This window comes from Coturnix japonica, chromosome 7 (genome assembly GCF_054131305.1).
Source record: "Coturnix japonica strain WE chromosome 7, WE-NBRP24, whole genome shotgun sequence".
NCBI lineage: Eukaryota > Metazoa > Chordata > Aves > Galliformes > Phasianidae > Coturnix > Coturnix japonica.
Window position 1 is genome coordinate 5,676,673 of NC_140669.1, and position 25,502 is coordinate 5,702,174.

The 25,502-nt window shown below is 42.1% G+C and overlaps 2 protein-coding genes across 3 annotated transcripts; one reads left to right on the forward strand and one right to left on the reverse strand.

Annotated features, from left to right (window-relative positions):
- The first annotated feature begins 373 nt into the window (after positions 1-373).
- On the forward strand, positions 374-15,266 carry LCT (lactase). Its single transcript, XM_015868852.3, has 17 exons — positions 374-1,104; positions 1,705-1,784; positions 3,050-3,133; positions 3,648-3,750; positions 4,053-4,128; positions 4,878-5,565; positions 5,881-6,526; positions 7,542-9,101; positions 9,422-9,690; positions 10,133-10,423; positions 10,697-10,895; positions 11,213-11,415; positions 11,602-11,711; positions 12,102-12,236; positions 12,823-13,046; positions 13,489-13,725; positions 14,349-15,266. The coding sequence occupies exons 1-17, from the start codon at positions 450-452 to the stop codon at positions 14,552-14,554; spliced, it is 5,766 nt and encodes a 1,921-aa protein (XP_015724338.2). The 5' UTR covers positions 374-449; the 3' UTR covers positions 14,555-15,266.
- A 245-nt stretch (positions 15,267-15,511) lies between these two features.
- On the reverse strand, positions 15,512-25,467 carry UBXN4 (UBX domain protein 4). 2 transcript variants are annotated; one of them, XM_015868887.2, is made up of 13 exons: positions 25,351-25,467; positions 23,317-23,419; positions 22,495-22,523; positions 22,078-22,196; positions 21,567-21,726; positions 21,045-21,147; positions 19,787-19,841; positions 19,466-19,630; positions 18,616-18,743; positions 17,639-17,741; positions 17,319-17,450; positions 16,795-17,003; positions 15,512-16,134 (listed from the first exon to the last, which is right to left on the reverse strand). In XM_015868887.2, exons 1-13 carry the CDS (start codon positions 25,430-25,432, stop codon positions 15,996-15,998), a joined length of 1,527 nt encoding a protein of 508 aa, XP_015724373.2. In that variant the 5' UTR covers positions 25,433-25,467; the 3' UTR covers positions 15,512-15,995. The 2 variants fall into 2 exon arrangements, with proteins under 2 accessions (XP_015724373.2, XP_085408325.1); XM_085552199.1 differs by lacking the exon at positions 25,351-25,467 and adding an exon at positions 24,016-24,139 and having other exon boundaries at positions 23,317-23,981.
- Between the last annotated feature and the right edge of the window lie 35 nt (positions 25,468-25,502).

Below are 25,502 nucleotides of genomic sequence, written 5' to 3' on the forward strand. Positions count from 1 at the left end.
ATCTCTGTGCACTCATCCTACTGAGAGATAAAATATTCTCAAGGCTGAAGTAAAGAGTACTTTGGAAAGCAATAAAATAATATTGTTAATAGCATGGGGACACACACTGTTACTGCTTCTCGAATTCATGTAACAACTGCTTTTCCAAATGGAGATTTCCTTCATACACCCAAGAATTACGGCACAAATTTGTCTCTTCACCTTCTTGCTCACCTGAGGTGTTGGTGGCACTCGGCCCCAGCCAAGCAGGTGATTCTGCTTTTGTTACCTTTTGCATCCAGAACATCTATTCATTTGTTCATCTATCAATTGAAAGTCCTGATTTGTTATCATTTGAGTGTCAGCTGTTGCTGGGAGCACTTATCTGCATAACAGATAACTGCAGTTAAATATTACTCCTACTATAATATAAATAGCGTGGACACAAAGTTTCTGAGCCAGGTCCAGAAATGGAGCTGGTTTGTAAGACAGCTGTCCTTTTCTTGTTAGTCTCTATTAGCTTTGGGATAGATGGGGAATTAGCTCAGAACTTTGTTGCCATTGCTGGACCTCTGCCTACCACATTAGCGCACAGATTGCATCTGCAAAGCCATGTTCTACCCAAAGAAGCTTTGGACCCTGCTGTATCTGAAGCCCATGATGACTTCTGTCAGCAAGATACTGTGACTTCCCAGCTGCCGCAGTACTTCTCCCACCTCCGTGAGGTTGGGGTAACACATTACAAAGTCTTCTTGCCATGGGCACGCATTCTTCCTAATGGGGATGCCAAGAAGCCAGATGAAGCTCAAGTGCGATGCTACCAGGAGCTGCTGAAAATACTGGTTGCTGCAGACCTCAGGCCAGTGGTAGTTCTCCATCACAAGGGTGTTCCTGACAGTGTGGCTGTAGGCAGGAACGCAAGCTCTTTTGCTGACCATTTTGTGAACTATGCAGAGTTCAGTTTCGTTGCTTTTGGAGGTTTGGCTGATATGTGGCTCACCTTCAGTGACCTGCCTGAGCTCCTGCAAAGCCTGCCTTACAGTGACCCCCAGGTCTGCGTCCAGGCCTTGGCTGCTGCTCACATCAGAGCTTACAGTGTTTACCATGAGAAATACTCCATATCAGGTAAGAACAGGGGGGAGGATTTTAGAATATGACCAGCTCACAATTCGTTATGTGTGATTTCTGTGTTAGCAATACTTTCAGAATCACAAAGAAATATCTGAGTAATGGATTTTTTCAAACGCCTTATTTTGATAATTGTTTTTCAATTACCAGTAATGGCTTTTTACTAAAAACGACAGCCAAAGTAGTTGGGGAGAACATAGACCATGTATCTCTGTGTGTATACTGACACATATTCTTTTTAAGCATCAAGGAAGCATTAAGAAGCCTCAGGTTAATTTCAGCAGCAGAAACTAGTACTTTAAAAACAGATGTTGCCATATTTATATCTGCTTTGTCTCTTAAGGACTCGTTTATGTGCTTGTTGACGGATCTTATTAAAAACCAGTTGGTACCTGAGAACAGCAATAGCCTTGTACTCTTTATATACCAAACATTAAATGTGTTGTCTAGGAAAAATCCTTCATTCGTGATTAATCACCTCATTTTTGAAGCCTTATCACATATTTCAGATTTAAAAATATCTACAGGGAACTGATATATATATATATATATTTTCATTTGCATTTCCTGCACTACTGGTTTGTTTTGTTTTCCAAGGTGGAAAGCTGTCCATTGCTTTAGGAATGGATCTGAACTTGGATAGAACTTCATCTGAGCTGCTTTCAGTTTCTCTTCAGGTAACACCTTAGTGAAAATTACTTCCAATTTAAATTTGATTTTGTTTTACTTGATTTTTACGTAGAGGATTAAGGGACCTGTTGCAACCTATAGGATTTTAGCACATTGTCCAATGTGGTACGTTTTACTTTTTGATTATCTCAATTACGTGAGCTCTCTGATTTTAAAAATTACTTCAACATCCTTTCCTGGCTGGTAAGCACTGATTTAAAAACAAGGAAATGTATTTTTCTCTCATATAATTAGCAATTATATGAGTGCTTAAATGCCAAGGTGCCTGCAAAAACTGTACCCATTGCTATTTTATTTGCAAGCCTATTTAATGCACAACCAACTTTTAAATTACTTTATTCGAAATAACTGCTATTAAATAAAAATCTATTTAATGTGTTAAAGCACAGCCTGAGCTGTGCTAAGAGTGGTCTAGAACAGAGATGGCACAATGGGACTAATCTCTATGAAGATGATGACATCCCTTCTGTAAAGACCAACCCCCTCGTGAGTTGTTCTTGTCACCTAGAGTGTGTTGATGCGGGATGCAGTGAACAAATGACAATGCAGGTGTTTGGCTCATGTTCATGGTCCTTCAGGATTTAACAGTGGCACAAATAATGATGCGAGTGTGACATTTCAAAGGTATAGGCAAGGTGTGGTTTGCAGGAGGAGAAAAGATGTACTAAATGAGCTGACTAAACTAAAGGAAAACTCTTGGACTGAAAAATAAATGGAAGGCTTATCAGTTTGTTTGTTCAATCCCAGCTTCAGCAACTGGCTTATTTAATAAAAGAATACTATCTATTCCTTTGAACCTGTGGACTTTTAGTAAAGTAACGTTTGTCGTGTGTAATGACTAAAGGCTCCTGAAGTGGACTTTCCTCAGAGGATTATTGATAAGGCCACCACGAGTCATATGGTGACAAAGGTTTCTCTGTCTGATTAATCAGACACTCTTCAGTCTTGCTAATTTAAATAATCAATTGTAAATAAGAAATATTAAATGCAAAAAATATTCTTACTGTGTTTTTTTTTAAATTCTAGTGCTTCTGAAATTTAGCTTTGTTTAGAGGGAAAGGCACAAAATGCATCTTCTCATACTGTGTCCAGTTTGCACTCATTGGTTTTTCCAGGGTTCCATGTAGCTTTCTGGCTTCTTACTATAACAGTGTCTGTATCAAACATTTAGCAACTTTGTATATGTAGAACGGAGTGCCTGCAAGACTGTTATTTTCCTATGGGATGATCATTTTCCCTTTCTTGTTTCCAGGACTCAGTAGACTTCCTGTCTCTTAGCCTTCAGTACTGGTGTGGAAATGAAACAGATTTCTACCTGAAACTGAGTGAATTCCAGGTAACTTATGCACAGTGTGCAAAAGAAAACTGAACTTCATGACTTCATGGATGTGGAGTTATAATTCTGGTAGTTGAGTAGGGCTGATAGAATAAATCCTTCTTACAATTCTACTGAACCTTGTAAACCTTCCTAACAGCTTATATTGCAAAGAAGTATCTTAGAGGAGTTCTCACATTATGAATTTGAAGTAATAGACAATTTGTAGTAATAGACAATTAAATTACTGTTGTAAGCCCTTCAGAACCTAGGTCCGCATGTCTGCAGAGATGAGCACAGAGGTTGCTACTCAAGATCGTGTAGCATAGGCAACACTAGCCAGAAAAGCACTATGCCAGGCTCTTTGTTAACAATCTTGCTTTGTGTATCGATGCAGGACACTTATTCCTTATAAATCAGAGGGTGATGGCCTGGCCAGAAGTGTAGAGCAAGAAGTGGAGACTTCCCACGTGTCATCTTTGGAATACCAATAAATATTATTAAAAATAGAAATCTTTGAATTCTTGTTTTGCAGAATGTCTGGAAGGACACAGAGGTGTTGCTTTTTAGCCTAAAGCTCCTTGATTGTGGTTCCTTTGAAGAGAATCCATTCATACCAGTAGCTGCCATTGTCACTGGTAAGTGATATGTTTTGAGAAATAGAAGAGTTCTGTAGAGGGTCTCTGAATGGGAAACTATATAATTTTCCTCTCCAGATAATTATGAGGTAAAATAATCCTACAGGTTTTTTTTGTTTGTTTTTGGTTTTGTGTTCTTGGAAAAAAAAAAAACAAACCACAACACACTCAATCTACAAATAGCTTCTAGTTATTTGAGAACAAAAAGCCTTGTTTCAAAGGATGTAATTGTATGTACAAGTAATGTCATGCAGTCTGTGACATTTCATTTGTGACTAAACCCATCCATTGTTTGTTTTCAGCTATTAATAAAGAGAAGACACGTACGATTGGATACGATGTGAATGAATTCTTGGACTTCTCATCTCATGTTTTAAGGTACAGTTCTTTTCCCTCAAATCAGATACTGTAACAAATTGGTATCCTTTAGAAATAAGTATGCAAGGCAGACTTAATTCAGTTCTAATGGTAAAATTGCTGTTAGTTGCTTAAGGGAATGCAGAGGAATGGCCTTCTGTGGAGTACAGGATCTTGCTGTTACAGGCAATCTTCTAACCTGATATTTCAGGAAATGTAACTGTCTCTCCTTCATGCTTAGTTACCCAGACTGCATGTTCAAGACAGTAGTAGCAGGTACATATTCCAAGCCTACTGTTCTTTTTTTATCAATATAGTATCCATAAATTTGTATTAAATATATATGTATAAAATTAAAAACATAGCAGTTATCCTATGTGAGAAACCAGCTGTGCCTACAGAGTTGAAGAGAATGTCATTGCACAGAAAGAAGCTAAGGACTAGTGAAGCAGGATTGATTGGAAATTGCTACACACAGCAAGGATTTTATTTGTCTTTGACCTGGTTTAATGAATTTTGAAACTCTATCTGCTGAGAAATGCATGAAGTACATTGCACTTGAGGTGCTCTGCAGTTAGTTTACTGCACTTCTTCATCTGCCAGCTGGATGGCAGGAGGTTGGATTGATCGGATGACAAAGGGGCTGTTCCCTAAATGGCATATGTGAGCTGAATGAGAAGCAAACAATTCATTTATCCTCCTTGTTTGCAAATTCTGTGGCACTGGCATCCACCTTGAGGTTGTAACTCTTTATTTTATTTTATTTTCAGCAAAACATATACTCTGCAAGAGAATCCAATTGCTGCTCTTGTCCCTCGCTCCTCCTATCAAACAGTTTGGGAAATGTTTGCTAACCAGTCTGAATTGGAGAGGGATAATTTCCTGCAAGATGTTTTCCCAAGTGGTTTCCTCTGGGGCACGTCCACAGGTGCCTTTAATATTGAAGGAGCCTGGGCAGAGGATGGGAAAGGAGAGAGCATCTGGGATCAGTTTGGGCACGAAGGTCATGTCTACATGAACCAAACAACAGATGTGGCATGTGACAGCTACCATAAAACCAGCTATGATGTTTATTTGCTTAGAGGTCTTCATCCCCAGCTGTACAAATTTTCTATATCCTGGCCTAGAATTTTCCCTGGTGGCACCAATGAAACCATTGCATTAAAGGGTGTGGATTATTATAACCAATTAATTGACAGGTTGCTAGAGGCTAACATTGAGCCCATGGTGACTCTTTTCCACTGGGACCTCCCACAGGCTCTTCAGGTTCTTGGTGGCTGGCAGAATGACAGTATCATAGATGCTTTTGCAAACTACGCGGACTTCTGCTTTGCCACTTTTGGGGATCGGGTCAAGTTTTGGGTTACATTCCATGAGCCCTGGGTTATCAGCTATGCTGGCTATGGCACCGGAGAGCATCCTCCAGGAATCACAGACCCAGGAATAGCATCTTACAAGGTAGGGACCTAGGAACCTACAGATGCCATTGCTGTGTTCCTCTGATTCTGCAAATTTTAACTGTGTTTAAGGCATCTGAGACAATTGTTTGCTTGCTGGACTTAGGATATTCCCAAGAAAAGGTATTAGTTAATGGATGCTACAAAATCAGCCAGATTCTTATACTTAATCCAAATCCTGCGTTACTCCCTAGCTAGGATTATTTGTTTTGTCAAGGTTTCTTGTTTCACATGGAGATGTCTTTCTCACAGGGCAGTGTTAATGCAGTGTTGTGCAAAGCAGTGAGACACGTATTCCTCTGCTTTCTGCCCCCAGGTGGCTCACACAATTCTCAAGGCTCATGCTAAGGTCTGGCACCTGTACAATGACAGATACCGTTCTCAGCAGCAGGGAAGGGTAGGGCTGGTGCTGAACTCGGATTGGGCTGAACCCCAGACTCCAGCCAACTCTGAGGACGTGAAGGCATCAGAGAGGTACCTGCAGTTCATGCTTGGCTGGTTTGCTCACCCTGTGTTTGTTAACGGTGACTACCCAGATATCCTGAAGGCTCAGATCCAGGAAATAAACCAGCAGTGCTCCACAACAGTTGCACAGCTGCCTGTGTTTACGGAGGAGGAGAAAACCTGGGTGAAAGGAACAGCAGATTTTTTTGGCCTTTCCCATTACACTTCCCACTTGGTTAGTGCTGTGACTAATGCTACCTGCACACCAGGATACGAAAGCATCGGGAACTTCTCTTTGCATGTAGATCCTTCGTGGCCAAAGACGGCCTCTTCTTCAATCCATGTGGTCCCGTGGGGATTAAGAAGGCTGCTGAAATTTGTGTCCCAGGAATATACAGGGACAAAGATCCCGATTTACATAGCAGGAAATGGTATGCCGACTGAAGCTGCAGGGGATCTTATTAATGACACTCTACGAGTGGATTATTTCCGCCGATACATCAATGAGGCTCTAAAAGGTATGCTTTTTTTTTTTTTTTTTGTATGTTAAAATAATGGTTAGTGGCTATTCTGTCACTTCCACAGTGATTAGCTTTATAGTAATATGAGGTAGGCTACCTCTTCTGTACATAGTGTCATAAATTGCAGCCTGTCTGGTGACCAGGTGTGGAACTCTACATTTCATCTAGGTACTGGAAGAGGCTTTCCATAGGCACAGATGTAGCCATAGCCAGTCTCTCAGTGAAAACATTGTTTACCTGTTTCATCATCTCTGAAGAAAATTTGGTTACAGGCAGGCTTTTACCTGCAGAGATCTCATAGATGGGACTGGATGATGTCTTTACTGATTCACTAGATCTGACCATTGCAGGTTAGAATGTTTAGGGAGATATTTGTCTCAATTATTTTGAGAAAGATTCAATGTATGCCTGTGTCTTTGCAAACTGTATCACTTCAACAAAAAATTATACTGGTAACTGAAGTCCTAGTATTTAGTATTGCTATTTTGCCTCTGCAGAAGGAAGATGGGAAAGTGAACTTTTCTGGAATAAGAGAGACAGTGCTTTACTGTAGGCACTATGAGGAAGGATGCTAGACTTGTCTCCAGTGGTTCTGAGTATTGTGTTCTGTAGAATTCTTCTGTGCCCGGGGAAGCTAGACAAGCACTACATACTTGTCACGTGTCAGTTTAACTATAGTTGTATATAGCACTGTATACTTAAGCTGATGAGTTGTGCTTGAAAACTAGAGCATAGGGAAGAGGATACCCGTTGCACAAGTGGGTTTTACTCAAATACTTATTTTCTGATGCATTTTTATCACTAAATGTTTGAGTGCCTCCTATTATAGTAATCAAGGCTCTTCTTGCCAAAGACTCTTAATGTTTTGTTTTTGTTTTTTTTTACCTAAAGACAATTCAGAGATGTTTGGCTGTCATCCTGTTGTTACCCTCAGGTGCATGCTTGTGCTCTGCTGTGCTGCATTCATAAATGTTCAAGTGACTAACAGAGTCTTGTACTGTTTCTATGACAGCGGTAAAACTAGATGCAGTTGATGTTCAGTCATACGTTGCTCGATCCCTGGTTGATGGCTTTGAAGGCCCAGGGGGCTACAGCCTAAAATTTGGGCTACATCATGTGAATTTTGAAGACAGCAACAGACCAAGGACTCCCAGGGCAAGTGCTTACTTCTATTCCAGTGTTATTGAAAATAATGGTTTCCCATCCAAAGTCTCAAAGAGAAGTTCTGTGTCGGTGGCGTTTGGTCTACCCACACCATCGAAGTTGCCAAGTCTACCAGCATCAGAAGTTCCCTCTAAGTCAAAGATTGTCTGGCAGAAGTTTTCATCCCAAACAGACTTTGAGAGGGACACGTACTTCTATGGGACGTTCCCAGAGGACTTTACATGGGGCGTGTCATCTTCTGCATACCAGATAGAGGGAGGTTGGGATGCGGATGGCAAAGGACCCAGTGTTTGGGATAACTTCACCCACGTACCAGGAAACATAAAAAACAACGAAACTGGAGATATAGCTTGTAATAGCTACAACAAAGTGGAGGAAGATATTTACCTGCTGAGAGCCTTAGGAGTAAAGAACTATCGTTTCTCTCTGTCCTGGCCTCGAATTTTCCCCAACGGAAGGAACAATTCAATAAACAGCCATGGTGTTGATTACTATAACCGTCTCATTGATGGACTGGTCGCAAACAACATCACTCCAATTGTCACCCTGTACCACTGGGACCTCCCACAAGCTCTGCAGGACATTGGTGGCTGGGAGAGCAGTGAGCTGATCGAACTGTTTGACAGTTTTGCAGACTTCTGCTTCCAGACCTTTGGGGACAGGGTGAAATTCTGGCTGACGTTCAATGAACCCCAAGTCATTGCCTGGGTTAGCTATGGGACGGGTGAATTTCCACCCAATGTCAGAAATCCTGGTGTTGCTCCCTATGAAGTGGCACACACCTTACTGAAAGCTCACGCCAGAGTCTACCACACGTATGATGACAAATACAGAGCGAGTCAGGGAGGGGTCATTTCTCTGTGTCTCAATATTGATTGGATTGAGCCAAAGACACCAAACAACCCCAGGGACATAGAAGCTGCAGACAGATACATGCAGTTTACGGTGGGGTGGTTTGCACATCCAGTTTTCAAAAATGGGGACTACCCTGAAGTCATGAAATGGAAAGTTGGGAACAGGAGTGAGCTCCAAAACCTGCCGTCATCCCGCCTACCAGTTTTCACAGCTAAAGAGCGTGAGTACATCAGGGGCACAGCGGATGTTTTGTGTTTCAACACCTACACTACCAAACTTGTAACCCATGCAACAACCCGTCTGAATCCCTCCTCTTATGAGTATGACCAGGAAATATCAACAGAAGTTGACAGCTCCTGGCCTACCTCAGCTCTTGCTCAACATCGGGCTGTGGCCTGGGGGCTGCGGAGGCTGCTGAACTGGGTCAAAGAAGAGTATGGGAATCCCCCAATGTACATCATTGAGAACGGGGTGGGGATAAAGACCAAATCGGATGTTGATGACCACACCAGGATACTTTACCACAAAACATACATTGATGAAGCTTTAAAAGGTACAAATGCTTGCTTTTATTTTGTGTTGTGTATCTCCCCTCTACATTCTTGTTGCTCTTTTCCTCTGAGGTGTAGTTTCTAAAAGTATCTTTTGCTGTTCTTTAAATGTTCTGAGTACAGTATAAACACTGTGGGATTTTTTTCTGATCTCATTTGTATATTCCTTTGTATTCTGTATCCTCCAGATGTGAAGTCTCTCATGGTCTTTCTTGTCCAGAGACACCTTGATGAAGCTGAAGGTGTTTGCAAGTGAATTCCTTGTGGTTTGTTAGATGTGTGAAACAACACTGATGCTCTCTCATTGTTTCTGGTCTTTCAGCTTACAAGCTGGATGGAGTTAATCTGAGAGGATACAATGCTTGGTCTTTTCTGGATTTCTTTGAATGGTTGAATGGTTATGAACCAAGATTTGGATTGCACGAGGTTGATTTTGATGATCCCAACAGGCCCAGAACCCCAAGGCGCTCGGCTGTGTACTATGCAGAAATCATTCGCAATAATGGCATCCCATTGCCGAAAGAAGATGAATTTTTATATGGGGAGTTTCCAAAGAACTTTTGTTGGAGTGTAGCAACAGCTGCATATCAGGTTAGGAAACAAAGAGTGATTCTTCCAACACTCAAGGACAGTTAAATCGTTTTGGATGAGACACCTACAGCTACTACATTAGGTTTTATGGTAATTGGGGGTTACTGTAACAACTGCCTGAAATATCTCAGGTTTTCATTTATAACAGCATGGTTATACCACAGAAATTGAGACAGTGTTATAGGTTTCACAAGGGGAAGGGAAAAAGCAATACCTTTCCTTTGACATTGTACTTTGCTAGTACAATGTCTATGCATTGTGGCCCCAGAGACCTTAGCGGTTTAGTACAGCAAAAAATGATACTGTTTCAAGGCTTACGCGATTAAGTCAGAATGTTGTGTGGTGCCGCAAAGTCTGACAGGCAGAATTCTTTCCTGGATCAAGATGTAAATTTGAGGTTTACTGATGTTTTCTCCCTTCTGTCCCCCATCTTCATTTACAGATTGAGGGAGCATGGAGAGCAGATGGGAAAGGACTTAGCATTTGGGACAAATTCGCTCACACTCCTTTGAAAATCAGCAATGATGACAATGGAGATGTAGCTTGTGACAGCTACCACAAGATTGAGGAGGATGTGGAAATGCTGAAACGCCTCAAGGTGTCTCACTATCGCTTTTCAATCTCCTGGGCCCGCGTTCTCCCAGATGGGACCACTAGATACGTCAATGAAAAGGGACTGAACTACTATGAAAGGCTAATTGATGCTCTTCTGGCAGCCAACATTACGCCTCAGGTAACTGTAAAAACAGACTGGAAATCCAATGGAGTGCAGGAGTTGAGAATTATCCTGATGCTGAAAGATCAGATCCCCACTTTCTGATTTGCCTGCATGGTTCCTGTGTTGGCATTACTGGGAAGCTCTTTGTCCTTGTGAATTCCCAGGCTGTATGTGCCTGTTAGAAAACTGCAGCTGGAGCTGGGCTTTTGCCTGCAAACAAGGCAGTCCTTCCTTCTGAAAGTGAACAAATGACCGTCTGAGTCCTTTCTCTCATTGCCATTCCCACAGGTCACTCTCTATCACTGGGATCTCCCACAGGCACTGCAGGACATCGGTGGGTGGGAGAATGATACCATCGTTCAGAGGTTTAAGGAATATGCTGAGCTCCTTTTCCAGAGATTGGGAGACAAAGTGAAATTTTGGATAACCCTTAATGAACCCTACAACACTGCATATCTTGGCTATGGCTTTGGCTCTGCTGCTCCAGGTAAGACTGCTAATTTTTAAGGGGATGGGTGGAAGCTGGCCTGAACACATGGCTTTCTGCTCTCTGTGCTGGCAGCAGAGCATGGGCAGGGGGGTGATGTGTGTTCCCCACAGCTTGCCCATGACAGCTGTGCCTTCAGCAGACCTTCTGACCCATGCACCTCAGCCCATGCCTGCGCTCAGAGGCACCGGGTACTGCATGCTTGTTCACTTACTGGTGGGCAGCTCTGCATGTCCTGGGTGCTAGCTAAGCTGGGAAGAAGCAGAGGAGTGTTAGGAATTGCTACTTCAGAGCTAATGCTGTCCCTTTCCCTGCAGGTATCTCTGTTAGACCTGGGCGAGCACCCTATGTGGTGGGGCACAACCTAATCAAGGCCCACGCAGAAGCCTGGCACCTCTACAATGAGACTTACCGTGCAAAACAAGGAGGGCTGATCTCTATCACCATCAACTCTGACTGGGCTGAACCAAGGAACCCACACAAACAGGAGGATTTTGATGCTGCCAGACGATACTTGCAGGTAGGGAAGAACCTGGTCACAGCTCTCTAGGCTGCTTGTTAAATTTGCTGCAGTAATATAGGTATTCCTGCATATCTGCTTGCTCATTATAGAGCCAGCTTCTATGTATAAAGCAGCCTATAGAAAGGAATAGTTAAACCTCCTATTTTAATCCATGACTTATCCTTCTCTTATTTCCTGGGTAAGTTTTTTATAGGTTGGTTTGCTCACCCCATTTTCAAGAACGGTGATTATAATGAAGTGATGAAAACAAGGATTCGGGAACGCAGCCTGGCCCAGGGTCTGAGCAGCTCCCGGTAAGAGCACAGGCACATTCTTGCTTTTCTTCTACCTGCTGAGCTAAAACCTGCTTTTCTGATAAGCCGCCAAGTAGGAAGAAATCTGTTGAAATGGTGCTGTAGAAATCCTAGTGTAGTCTCACAGGGGAACTACTGTATATTTTTTTCTGCTTTCTCTTTACCTTTCTTGCAAATTATGTTTACTAATATAAAAGAGATTTCTCCAAGCTTCTACCCTGGGGATAGACTCTTTCTGGACATATATAATGAAAGCTTGTTTTTTACCCTCTCTGTGCTTTAATAACAAACTGATGGGATTTTTCCCATGTTCCTCTAGAAAGATCACTGTACCTTCACTAGTGCTTATTGCATTTTGATGGGTTTATGGCTTTTTGTTTCCTGTTGCAGACTTCCAGAATTTACTGAAAGTGAAAAGCAAAGAATTAAAGGCACATATGACTACTTTGGTCTAAATCATTACACTACTGTTTTAACATACAAGTATGAGTATGCTACTGGTATTCTGTCGTATGATGCTGACAGGTAAGATATAATTTATTGGTCAAGTAAAATATGCACTGGCCGTCTGAGCAATGTAAACTAGTAGCAAATAAAGCCACGAGATGTTCATAGTTAACCAGTAGTAGGAAAATTTCCACAGACAGTATCTGCGATGCTGTGTTCAGAATAGGCCCTTCCTTTATGACCTGATTATAAAAGTGAATTGTTAAAACAGAACAGGGAAAATTAGAGCATCTAAAAACAAAGAAATCAGTCTTGAAAGCCATTTGGCAGCAGCTGTATTTATCATCTTTTCTGTGTCCAGTCTGTAGTTTGAAGTGAAAAAGTGTCCTGGTTTACGGTTAAATCACTTAAAGGCTAAATTTACATTAAGAAAGTGAAGCTTTTTATCTACAGGCAGAATACAGCTTTAAAACTAAATATGAGAAGTGTTTTCTGGAGGTTTGTGAATACCATCAGCCCTTCACCTCCCCCAGGCTCAGTGCTTTTCACAGCTTGCCCCTGGGTGCAGTTTTCTACAGAGCTTGGTGTCAGATTTCCCAGCTGAGCAGTAATTGCAGGGCCGGGCAGTGGGGCTGTGCTGTCATCACTGTGTCCTCCTCTGCAGGGGTGTTGCTTCAGTAACTGACCGCAGCTGGCTGAACTCTGGTTCCTTCTGGCTAAAGGTGACGCCCTTTGGCTTCCGAAAGCTGCTGAGGTGGATAAAGGAAGAGTACAACAACCCTCCTATTTATGTGACTGAAAATGGGGTATCGGAGAGGGGAGCTGTAGATTTCAATGACACCTGGAGAATGCATTACCATCGGAACTACATTAATGAAGCTCTGAAAGGTAGGAATGATTATTTAAAGCTGCACGTGTTAGTTTTACTGGGAGATGCTGCTGATCAAAGCAACTTGCAAGGAGCTGACACATCACTGCCACCACGTTTGTAAATAATACACAGATTTACTCTGCAGCCATGTTGAAAGCCTTTGGATTTTAGCAGAAACTGGTCATTGCTGGCCAAGACTTATTGCAGGGAAAGATTAACCAAAGGTAGAACAAAGCATGGGTTTAATAGAGTAGGATAAGGGCAGCTTCCCTGTATAGCTGCATCTGGCAAGAGAGGGCTCCATTACTTGATGGGTTAATGGTTAAACTGGATACTCCTAACCACTGCTGTTTCTAAAAACTGTGCTGCACTTCTGTGTAGTGCCCTGTTTGCACCACTGCTGGTGTCTCCTGCCACCTGACTGCTCGACTAACCTGCTGTGTCTGCTCCTGCTCACAGCTGTCGTGCTTGATGGCGTTGACCTGCGTGGTTACACGGCATGGACACTGATGGACAACTTTGAGTGGGCAGTGGGCTTTGATGAAAGGTTTGGGTTCTACCACGTGAATTACACGGACCCCACGCTGCCACGGCTCCCCAAGGCCTCTGCCAGGTACTACGCACAGATCATCAGCTGCAATGGCTTTCCAGATCCTGCAAAGGGCCCACATCCCTGTCTGGAAACGGAGCCTGAAGGTAAGTGGTGCAGCAGAAATTGCATTTCCATCATCTCCTGTCCTAAGACATTATTTTCTCCTTTCTTTTGAAGGGCTGGGGTAGCAAACTGCCTAATCACCAGCCTTTATTAATGAAGATATTCATGCAGAACATAGTGTCTTTTCTGTTTCCAAAACCCGAATAACTTAGGATTTTATGCTAACACTCAGCTACCTGTCTGTCCTCAAAACAAAGAAAGTTACTGCATTCTACTATGTTTGCCACATCCCACCCATTGAGTACTTTCTAAGATGACTTTGGAAATATTCTTTTTTTATCTTGTGATCCCTGAACTAAGTCTATTAACTGAGCAGCAACCGCTTCAGTTTGGATGTTTAAATAGTTTCTATCAGCAGTGGATGTCAGGCAATACTTGCCTCTCCCCCAGGCCCAGGAGCTCTCTATAAGCCCTCAGCTGTACCATTGCTCTGAGCTGGAGTTGTGTCAAATGCTGACCCCAGAGACGCACAGCTACTGCCAGAGCACTGAAGAGCTGTGCTAAAAAGCCCTGCAGAGTGAGGAAGAAGTGATACGTACATACACATGAAAGTGCTCCTGACAAGCCACGCACTAACTGTTTCTTCTTGTTTTCTCATGAACAGTGATACCAGACACCACACCGGGACTGGCTGGCAGTGTGCGCTTTTTGGGACTAGATTTAACATCACAGAGTGCAGAAATAGCACTCTATGTGCTTTTTGCTTTGTCTGCAATCGGAGCACTGGGCCTGGCACTTATTTCATATAAATATGGAACATTATCCAAAAGATATCATAAGCAATCATCCATGGAACTTAGTAGAATGTAAAATTCAATTCATTTGAAGATGTGGAACAGATTTAAACAGTATTTCTACTTGCTAAAATGCTTTATTTTCTTTTCCTTAACAAAGTAAGCTTACAGAACTGTACCCCATAGCACTGAGAGATACTCAGGGTTTGTACTGCTGCAACTCAGCATCTTGCCTTGGAGGTGGGTTCCAATCTTGCAGTTTTCTATATATATAAAGTAAGAAACTCTGTTTTTTTTTCCAGTTACAATCGATAATCTTTTTTTTTTCAAGTCAAAACTAAAATTGATGGTTCCATGTTGTGTGAGGATTCTGAGTCTAAACCTTCATCATCTTCCCTTGGATCCTACTTGCCTTTTCAAGGGAGCTGAGAGCATCCCACAGAGCTTTGCTGCTGCTTCATCTTTCAAAGACAAGCTAATGCCAACACTGCCACAAGCAGGTATAGGGGAATGTACTGTTCTACTGCAGCTACTGTGGAGGCTTCCTCCCCCCCATTCCATCACTTCATCTATAGTATTTTCTAGATTCATGATAAAATTATTATTTTTCAAGTAATAGCACTAAGCCTTTACATTTGAACAGTCCCTTTACTAAGAAGGCTACAGCATTACTGAACACCTGTAAAAGAAATATAAAGGCACAATACCTGGGGAGGAGGGAAAAATCAACATTATTCATGTGTGAAAGCCACGTCCTCACCTTCAAAATAAAAGCTTCTGCACTCTTGCATTGCAGTCTCTCTTCTCAACATTTCCCCTTCTTGTGATAAAGAAGGTGTTTCTCTCATACCACCTTTTTGGACACTAAACGCTTTCATACTTCTTCTACCAGATTTCAATAGGAACAACACCTGAGTAAAGTCATTTAAACTGAAACAACCGTGACGTGTATTTTAAATCTTAGCGTGTAAGCCAAGCTGCCTGCTTCTTTGTGACTGTGCACCTCAGAGCAATGTTACAAGAAAGACAGCTGTGCTTTCTGGAAAATAGTTTATTGAGTGTTTGGGGAATTAAAAACTACAAGGTTTTGCTTGCAGTTGCAGAAGCAAGAAAAAAGTTAAACATAAATTAATTACCTGATTTGCTACTAATAGTGCTTCTGATACCCTCATTTTAGAATCAGTCATTCCCTACTATGGCCTTTACATTAATACCTGGCGCTTAAGATTTATGTAGCAGAATATTTAAAGATTAAAATGTGCCTTACTAATGGCAGTAGGGTAATGATTATGAAAGCTGATGGAGATTTTCAATCTTTTCAGCTCTTGACTTCTTAAGCCACAGCTACACCCACTTGATTGTTCTGAATAGGCAACTTTATTCCAAACTCCGCTGCGGGAATAAGAATTAAGTAATTCAGTTGGTGTGAAAGAAGCCCCACTTCTCCCGAAGCTTTAGTTGACTTAAATCAAATAAGGAAAAAAAAAAGCCTGACTCGTTAATGCTGTTACTCAAAACTACATTTGTTGCGTAGAATTTCCATTCCAAGTATTGTTTTCATCTTCTCCATCATCTTGAGTCCTCAGTCTATATATTTTGCCTTCTTTTTTGAAGTCTTCCCCTCGTTTTTCTGTTACTCTTTTCCTGACAGTTTGCCTAGGGCACAAAAAGTGGTGTGTAAGTAGAGCATCCTTCCTTCTCTTATCCCCAGTAAAAGGTTTCCTCAGCCCTTTGTTTCCCCAGGGACCAGCACCCAGCTGAAAAGATGGCATTTAGCAGCAAACAGAACTTTGGTTCTCCTGGCATTGAGCTGATACATGCCTACTTCATGTGAAATAGCTCCTGGTGTAAGAGATTTCTCCGCCAGCACAGAACCTCAGCTCTCTGACTGACCTCAGCTGCTCATGTTCCTTGTGTAACTACACCATAAGAACTTCACATTAAAATGTTTATCTTCCAAACAGTATCAGCTCAAAGCGAAACCCACATTCATAGTTACAGCTGAATTCTGTGTTCATTAATAGCTGCAAAACTATACTGGGTTTTTCTTCCTATACTGTATTTGGAAACCGAAGCAAGCAGTAAGGAGCTTGCTTAATCACACATGTAAAAAGCAAGATAGCTTGCTTAATCAGGGCTGAGATGCAGTTTGCCTGCGCTCAGTTTATCCTTTAGCCACACAGAAGGGTGGTTGCCTGAAACTGCAAGGACAGAGCGAGTATAAAAGAACAGATATGGTTCAGTTCAATAATTCAAGATTAATAAAACAATTCTAGCAAGTATTTAGAGACAGCTACCACAGACAGTCTTGATTACCTGCTTTGCTCAACATTGTTGGAGCTTGAGGGATTCGAATGGTCTTGCTGATGGACTGTTCTCACAGTAGATTCTGAGGGGGGTGGACTCGTAAACAGAAAGTTGCTAATAAATCTCCAGACTGCTAGGAGGGGATAAAGTATTGTGCCCAAGAACTTCCACAAGTCACCACGTGAGGCCTGGACAACAGAAGTAGCAGGTCTTCCTGCCTGGATAGGAACACCAAAAGCAAACTTGTCAGGCATTAAAGCTGTATTCACTTTGGCAGAGTATTTAATACGTAATTTAGAAGCAGCTCAAGCGACACTAGAAAAGACCCTACTTGGTTCCACAATAAACAAATATCCACATTGATCCCCTTCCTAATTAGTCCAAACAACAATTACTAATTGTGCGGTATGTCTTAGAGGCAGAAAACAAAATTCGAGCAAATATTATAATGGCTGACTAGAAGCACCTGTATAGTAACAGTGTGGATGTTTGTAGCTAGAGGAAGAACAAACCAACCCCAAGGCAACACCTACCGGCAGCAGCACTACAGAAGCACTGGGTGCTAACTCCAACTCCAGTAATTTCTTTCCATAATCTTCTTTGGTAAATTCCCTTCTGGGAAACATCGTTGCCAGAGAAAAATTGCCATAAGCGTTACCAACCGTCTGTGAAAGTACAAAGAAAACATCTCAGTTATAACTAACTGCACACTTTCCACTTTCAAACAACTGTGGAGCTGCTAGCTGAGCAAAAGGAAAGCAGCTAACAATGATTCTGCCATGATCAACGAGTTGCTGCTACATTAATCTGTAATTAGCACGTAATTAGCTGAGAAAATGAAACACTGATTTACCTGCGCAGCAAACTGCCTTGCTTCCTCCAGCCGTGCTTCAGATGGGAACTGGTTAGTAAAGGAAGATCCATCTGGAAGGCGGAACTGAATCCTGGCTATTGCACTGCAGGACATTCACCATGGTCAGTCAGTGGATTAACAATTACAAACACTCTCGAGGCTTTAGCTTGGCAGAATTCAGGTGTGGAAGGGAGGGGCAGCCATCTTATTTATGGCAGTTCAGATGGCTTGTGAATTTGGATTTGCAGTCAATAACCATCTGCTTATACACCACCATGCACCTCCGCATTCAAACAAGATGCTTATATTAACCACACAAAACAATGAATACATGAATGAAATATAAACCACACACATTTTGCATAGCCTATATTACTTCTGTTGGGTTTTTCAGAAGTTATACTATGAGGGCATAGGTATTCACTCTCGCTTGGCAGGTAATGCTACTTCAGCTATCTAACAGGTTATTCCTGCACTGTGCCCTTTCTTCTGGGGATCTAATTCACAATGGTTCAGTAACTATTTAAGGCCTCCATACGTTAGGACATTTTGATACAGCAGCATCAGACAGAACAGGAGCCATGTCAGACTCTAATGCTGATGTGCATAAAACAAGCCTTGCTGAGTCCGAGCCAGTCGTGCACCCAGAGAAACAGCTGGGTCAGCACCACATTCTCCACTATTGTTCCCTCATCTGGTTCCTTTTCTAGCCCCATCATACCTGGTATTCAAATCAAAGATCAGGAGGTGAAAGTATCATTATCAGGAAAGTCTAAAGGATGCAAGTTATCTGAGAACATAATATTAATGGAAATAGCTATGAGTTAGTATTACAAAAGAAAGCTAATTTTTATGTCAGTATTTAAACACATAAATTAATAGTTTAGAACATATTATTACATTTCTTAATGCTTATGCAAAGACTTTTTTAACCTTTCTTCCCATGAGTACACGTTTCTGCTTTCTCTACAACCCACCTTCGCTCCTTTTGAGACGCTTCTTTTCTTGCTTCTATTTCAGCCTGTTTAGCCTGAAGAGCTGCAGCTTTTGCAGCTTCTGCTTCTTCCTTTGATTTTGCAAAGCGAGCTGCTCTCTCAGCACGATCCTTAGGAAAGATCAAACATAAACCTTCATTTTCACCGTGAACAGCAGCTTAATATTCATAAAATCTGTACTGAGATCCCAACTGTGCAGGCTGCACAGAGGAAAGGCAGCGGTGCTGCAAAGCTGTATTCACTGTCAAAGTGCATTCACTGTCAAAGTGCACTGTCTCTTGCCATTAGGAAAAATAAAATACACTTTTTAGTGAGTCACTTCATCCAAGTAGTCGACAGACAGCTTGCCCATGAAAGTGTAACTCTCCAGCGAAGAGAAAGGGAAAAATCTATGACAAGTCACACTGCTGTAGTTCTACATGTAGTAGGCAAAACTCGGAGACAAAGAGGAATTTCAGTTGTGAGCTGTTTCTATGCATCTATTAACCCCTCTATCAAACAAAAAACCCCGATTTTCAAACAAATATTTCCTGTGCTTCCATTTCAGATCTCTGTTCGAATTGCAGTTCTTTTCTGTGTTTAATGATAGCTCAAGCGACACACAAGCTAGTATGTTAATTCTCAGAGATACCATCATTACGCATATAAAAGTAGAAGCTTCGCAGCAAATGCTACTAAAACGCATAAGTTGTCACTGTGCAAAGCCACAGAGCTCCAAGCAGAAAAACTGAACATTTTTCAGTGTTTTACCAAATGAGAAAATGATCCTTTTAGTTCTGTCAGCCCTTGCGAGAAGGAAGCAGCAAGCTGTCTTTCCAAAGAAAGAAATTACCAATGCAATCTGTTGCCTGATACGTTCCCTAGCTGCCTTCTCTTCTGCCTTCTCTCTGTTCCTTTCCTCTAACATTCGTTTTGTCAGTTCTTCTTCCTGACGTCTTTTATACTCCAACATTTCTTTACCAGTTTTTCTCCGTTCTATTTCTTTCTTAATTTCTTTCTGAATAAACAAGAGAGACAATAAAAATGAGACCACAAAATTGCCTTGGATAAGTGGGACAAGACCAAAGTATATTTATTTAAAAAGCAACTAAGTATTTATTCAAATATGGGTGTCTAAATAAATCCTGCAAGCAGATCCACATTTTTGTTTTACCTGTTCTTCTTCTTTCCTTTTCTCCTCTCGTCTTTCTTCAAGCTTTTTTGTGATTCTAAATTTAAAAGCAAAGGAAAAGAAGTCTTAAAGTAGCAATATCTACTATTAATATTTTTACTTTTAATGAAGCACTTCCCAGCACAGGAGAATAAAACACATGAAAGTGAAGAGGGACTGTAACACACTGCTACCAGTTAATGTAAGAGTAATGATTCATTCACATGTGGCTGTACCATCCATAACAACACGAGGTAGTGATTCAGCACCTCGCTTGTGGTTTTTAATGGTAGTTGTAACATATTTCTTCTGTTCACTAAATGAAGAAGCTTACATATTCTTGTTTGACATCTTGTAAGACGTACAATAAGCAATACTATTTGCAATCTATGGTAACTGGAACACTAATCTCAACCTGTTCTTAACTATTTAAGCCATCTGGTTTCTTCTGCACATCACTTCCTAAAATGGAAAACAAACAATATATAGCATGTACTGATATAGACTCACACGTGTCTGTCTCATTTATCCAGACAGATGCCATAGAGTAAGGACCAATGCACAAAACTTGCTGTGTATTTTTAAGTCTGGGAAGAGAGCAGGCATGACCCAATGCCATGCAGGGTCAGACATGAGAAACTTCTTGGTCTTGTACAGAAGCTGTAGTTGTGCTTTTTTAAAAAGAAATACTAAGTACCACTTTCCCATCAGTCTGGTCTGTTACCATACTTTACAATACTTGAACTAACATTGCTTAGCAGGCCTTCCTACAGCTCACTGATCAAATAAAAAACAGAAAAGTCACAAAATAGAACACTCTGCCTTTTGTGATATGCCTGAACTGCAGTTATCAAACAGATGAGAAAATGAGAGGACACCTCTGTAGAAGACCTAGGTTAGCACTTCTCTGCCCTAATTCCAATGCTTTCAGTACAATATAACTCCTTCAAGATCTTTGCAGAAAGCACATTGCCCGAAAGATCAAAATACTGATGTTATATCAAAGTAATGACAACCTTCCAAATTTTCCAGATGACTCCTTTATCTCAGGGTACGGGAAAAACTAACTTAAAAGCTGATTTTTGTATCCCCCCTTGTATTATCTTAGACAGCCAAACAAAAATAAGCCCACACAGAATGCCTGCCAGATGACAACAAAATCAGCACCAAAATCCTGTAATTCAGCCCATCTGATAAAAAAATAGAACTACATCCTGAGAAACAAACAGGATACGTCAGATAGTCTACAAAGAAGAGTCACCTTTCTACTTTGAGTGCAAGATCATTCACAGGCTGAGCATTGCTCACTTGCCCATCTGAAGACTGAGTTGCTTCCTGGCTCGCTTGACTTGAACTTGCTCCATCTGCAAGCAATTGACAAGAAAGTAATGAATAAGAGAAAAGTTAGAGGTATGTTTCTTAACACGAAAATATCACTAACTGTTTACTATTAGCCATAAATTGGCAGAAACAAGGATATCTCAAGAAGAAAGGAGGCCTTGCTATTCAAACTTTCTATTTCCTCCTTCCCCCCTGTTTGATTTCAGATTACTAATCCAGAGGAGCCTTTGAATCCTACATACTGCTTTTTGTTCCTATTACAAACCATGTATTTCTCACAGAGTAGATGGACAAGTTCTGCAAGAAGCATCTGGTATGTTCATGTTTTTCAACAAGTCCACTCAATATACCATCTTTGCTGTAATATTATATAGCAATTAAGACAAGAAAAATTATTTAAAAGCAAATCAGCCAGCACTTGTGTTAACATTTTGGCCATTACCATCAGAAGGTCTTGTCTCAGACATAACAGACCCAGGAGAGACACAGGGATCCACTGCTGTGGACTGCATGTTTTCTGGAGCACCATCAGATGGAGATGAGGGGCACGGAGCAGAGGACTGACATGGATTCTCCAGAGCTCGCCCTTTTTCTGCATGCATCTAAGAAATTGGGGGGAACAAGCGAGAGTATGATGTTCTCCTCAGGTACAAACATCAAGGCTACTAAACTGGTTTTGGAGTCTCGGTCCTATTTAAAATATGAAACTAAAATTATCCCATACTGTTGAGTCTGATACAACCATATGTACTTTTTTCTTAATTATATCTTACACTCGCATTCACAGTGATAAAACTATGCTTATATTATGTTTATAATAATATATTTAGTATATTTATATTGTATTTAGAAGCATATTTTTATAAACCCACATTATAAAACATCCAAGGGCCTGCCTTAAGCATGCAGCATACCCATCTCAGTCTGAAAGATCCACTTGTCACAAGCATTACCTGTTTCACTTTATGGATTCTGGTAACAAGCTCTTCAACAGAAACGCTGCCAGCAATTACTTCCAAGGGGATTCCATTGTCTCCTATAAAAAAACTGGATGGAACGCACACAACGGGATCTGCACAGCAGCAGTTAAGGGCAATGCATGACAACAAATTTATCAACTATCATTATGAGGAAAAGTCTTAGGCGCTGAGTATCTCTATTCAATATTCTATCTCCACCTGGTAACAGGCTGAGAATATCAAGGGAGGAGGAAAAACAAAGCTACTAAATATGCTGGAAAACATCCCGTACAGCTGATTAGCATTTCACCTTTTCATTGAAACTTATATTTGTCTTAAGAACAGCCTTAACTTGTAGAGAGCAATTATTTGTAATCATAACACTGCATTTACACTGCTTACAAAGGATACAAATCTGAGAGAACTGCAGGCAGGCTTCACTGGTAAGAAGAAAAGAGGCATGTTGAGGAAGCACATTTACTTTGCAACAACTTGAGATTAAGCCTTTCATCATAAAAATAACTGTTCTACCACCACACACGGAACTATTTAAATACTTGAGAAAACACTAAAAGCAAACTCGTGTTGCATCTTCTCATTATCATTCTGCATAAGTGTTATCAATCCCTGCTTATCACAGCTGAGTGCAGTAGATTATTTATGGAAGCAGTGCTAAGAAGCAGTATAGGAAGGAGACGTCTAACCCACTGAGTGCAAACAGCGCTGTGTTTCTAAAGGGTCTGTACAGCCTTTTAAAATAACGCAACTTTTGGACACATCAATGCACTTTCCTCACTGGAGCTGAAGTTCTTACTCTGACAAAGCTGAGTGTTGTATCCAGAAGCCTCGATGCTTCCGTGCTGTGTGTTACAAAAGAGAGAATTTCTCTAGGGCCTCACAGACCCATCCTACTGAACAAAGGGCTGCCTTGAGAGCACTTGCTTTTTGATTCCACATTATTTTTTTACATCTTTTTCTTTTACAAGAGGACATCCCCAAGCATTCCTCTACTAATGCTGAAGCCAGCAGGAAACACACAGAGAATATTCTACACAACAATGCAGATTTTCATTTTTTTCAGATTCTGGTGGCTTCAGCAGTACTGAACTCACTTATGCCCTCAAACACTGTATTTAACTACCTCCAGTGCAAGGAGAGAACTTCACATGCCTCATACTTCCATCATCATCAATGAAAGACTGTATAAGAGACAGAATTAGAGTCGAATCAAACCTTTTGGTGTCGATTTTAATAGCAACAAATCCATCGGAGGCAGCCTCGGTCACCTGAGCGTCCTCCCACCTTGCAGCCATCTCAGCCGACTGTTCATCCTCACCTGCAAACACAACACACACGAAGCTGAACAAACAACCGCCCCTGACTTCAGCTCTGCTTCAGCTGCTTGAAGTAGTTGATGAAAGAGACTGTCAATTATTTGCAAAACAGTTAATCTTCTTTTCTTTCCTATAATCTGGAGGTAATTCACTGCAGCTGATTCATCTTGCTAACATGCCAAAAAAAGGCAAATATACCAAAAACCCTTCTAAGACAGTAAGCACGTAGCTTGCATGCTCATTCAGCTGCATGGCAAGTCAGTCCAGGGGAGCAGAAGGGACTGGACCGCACAGATGGAACAGGGATAAAGGAGCAGGAACTGATTGATGGCACTGGGGATTGGCTTGATTGCATCATCTCATTGCATGTTTCACCCCAGTCGCTATTTCACGTGGTATCTTTTACTCACGAACAACCAGGAATCCCCCTGTGAAGCTTTGCTTCCTTTAAATCAGGACTGGTCGCAGTGCTGCTCAGAACGAAACAAATACAAAGCACGCTGCTTTTGGACAAGTGTTTTCCATCCGTACACCCTGATTTTCCCCTGGAAGCACTAATCTCTGCTCCTATCAGCTCACATACCCCAAGAGCAGATACCTCCTATCAGCCCACATACCCCAAGTTCACGTTTGGGATATTTTTAGGGAGCCAAGTGCAGCGGGTGGCTGCAGCTGTTGTGCCCAGTGGTGCGGCCTCCTGCCCCCGCCCCACGCTGGGACAGAGCCACTGTGCTGCACACGCTGTGCTGCACACACTGTGCTGCACACGCTGTGCTGCACACACTGTGCTGCACACACTTTCACACGTGCTCATCCGATTAGGCTACTAAAAATACCTCCAGACTTGCCTAATGGTGACTTTTCCAGACAAACAACTGCTGCAGTTGGCAAAAGAATCTGAAGGACAAAAACAGGTCAGGCGTCGTTCAATGTGCCGTCTCTGAGAGCTGTGACCCAGGAAGGAAAATGCTGATAACTCACCTTCTATGAAACCCTACCTCATAAAGCACTTTAACCTGGAGACTACCCACAGAACGGCTACTTGGTATCTTTTTGTTAATAACCCTTTCCCACTTGGGATTTCACGTTCATTTATCGCAGTAACTGTATCCTGAAAAGGAAATGTGAAAGGCACGGAGAAAGCTGAGAGGCCGCCACCAACAGCGCTGGCTCAGCTCAACACTGAGTTAATACAACTGCCTCACAACTCTCATTCCCACACATCCCTGTATTTCACTTAGCAGCAATCAAAGACCTGCACACAACTCTCAGTCACACGTGCTGATCTCTTCAGTGTGGTCAGGTCAAGTGAGAGCTGTGCACAGGGACAGCAATCCATCACCTCCCACGTCATCCACATCACTGGAAAAGACACAGTCTGCAATACCATGTTCCTGTAAGAGGAACCTATTAAAACCACTCCAGGTTGCCAAAGGACTCAACTCCCCTATTCCTCAGTCCTAAGAAGTTTCACATGGAAACAAACAGATGCAGATCACTGAGCAAAGCGTAAACAACATCTACAAATAACAGCTCTGAAAGCATCTCTCCCTGCTCAGCCAGCAGCTTTGGGATTGCCTGTCCCTTATGTGTGCCTATGGGCCAGTCTGCGGCATGAAGATCTAACATCACTGCCACCACCACGATATCAAAGTATCACAGTATCAAAGCAAGGCTCCATCCTGCGGTCATATCACCAGCCTGAGCAGCTGTGCCTTCCCACAGCCACCCAGTCAACATTCACATCTAATAGGACAGTTCAGTGCAGCTCTTGAGTTGCATGAAGAAAATTCTGTAAGTTACACATTCTCAACCCTCAGCTCTTCCCTCTTCTCGCGGCCCTCAGGCCCGACAGCTCGGCAGCCGCCGTGTCACGGCGGGTGATGCCCCCAGCCGTCTCTCAGCTCCGCCCCCCGCCCCGATCTGCCGTTACCTGCCACAAACACGACGAACACGGCTCCGCGCTGCTTGGCGGCGGCGATGGCGGCCGGGATGGATCCCCCGAACCACATCATGGTGACCGCCGGGCTCCGGAGCCGACACAGCCGCCGTGCGCATGCGCCGATCTCCCGTCACGCGCCTGCG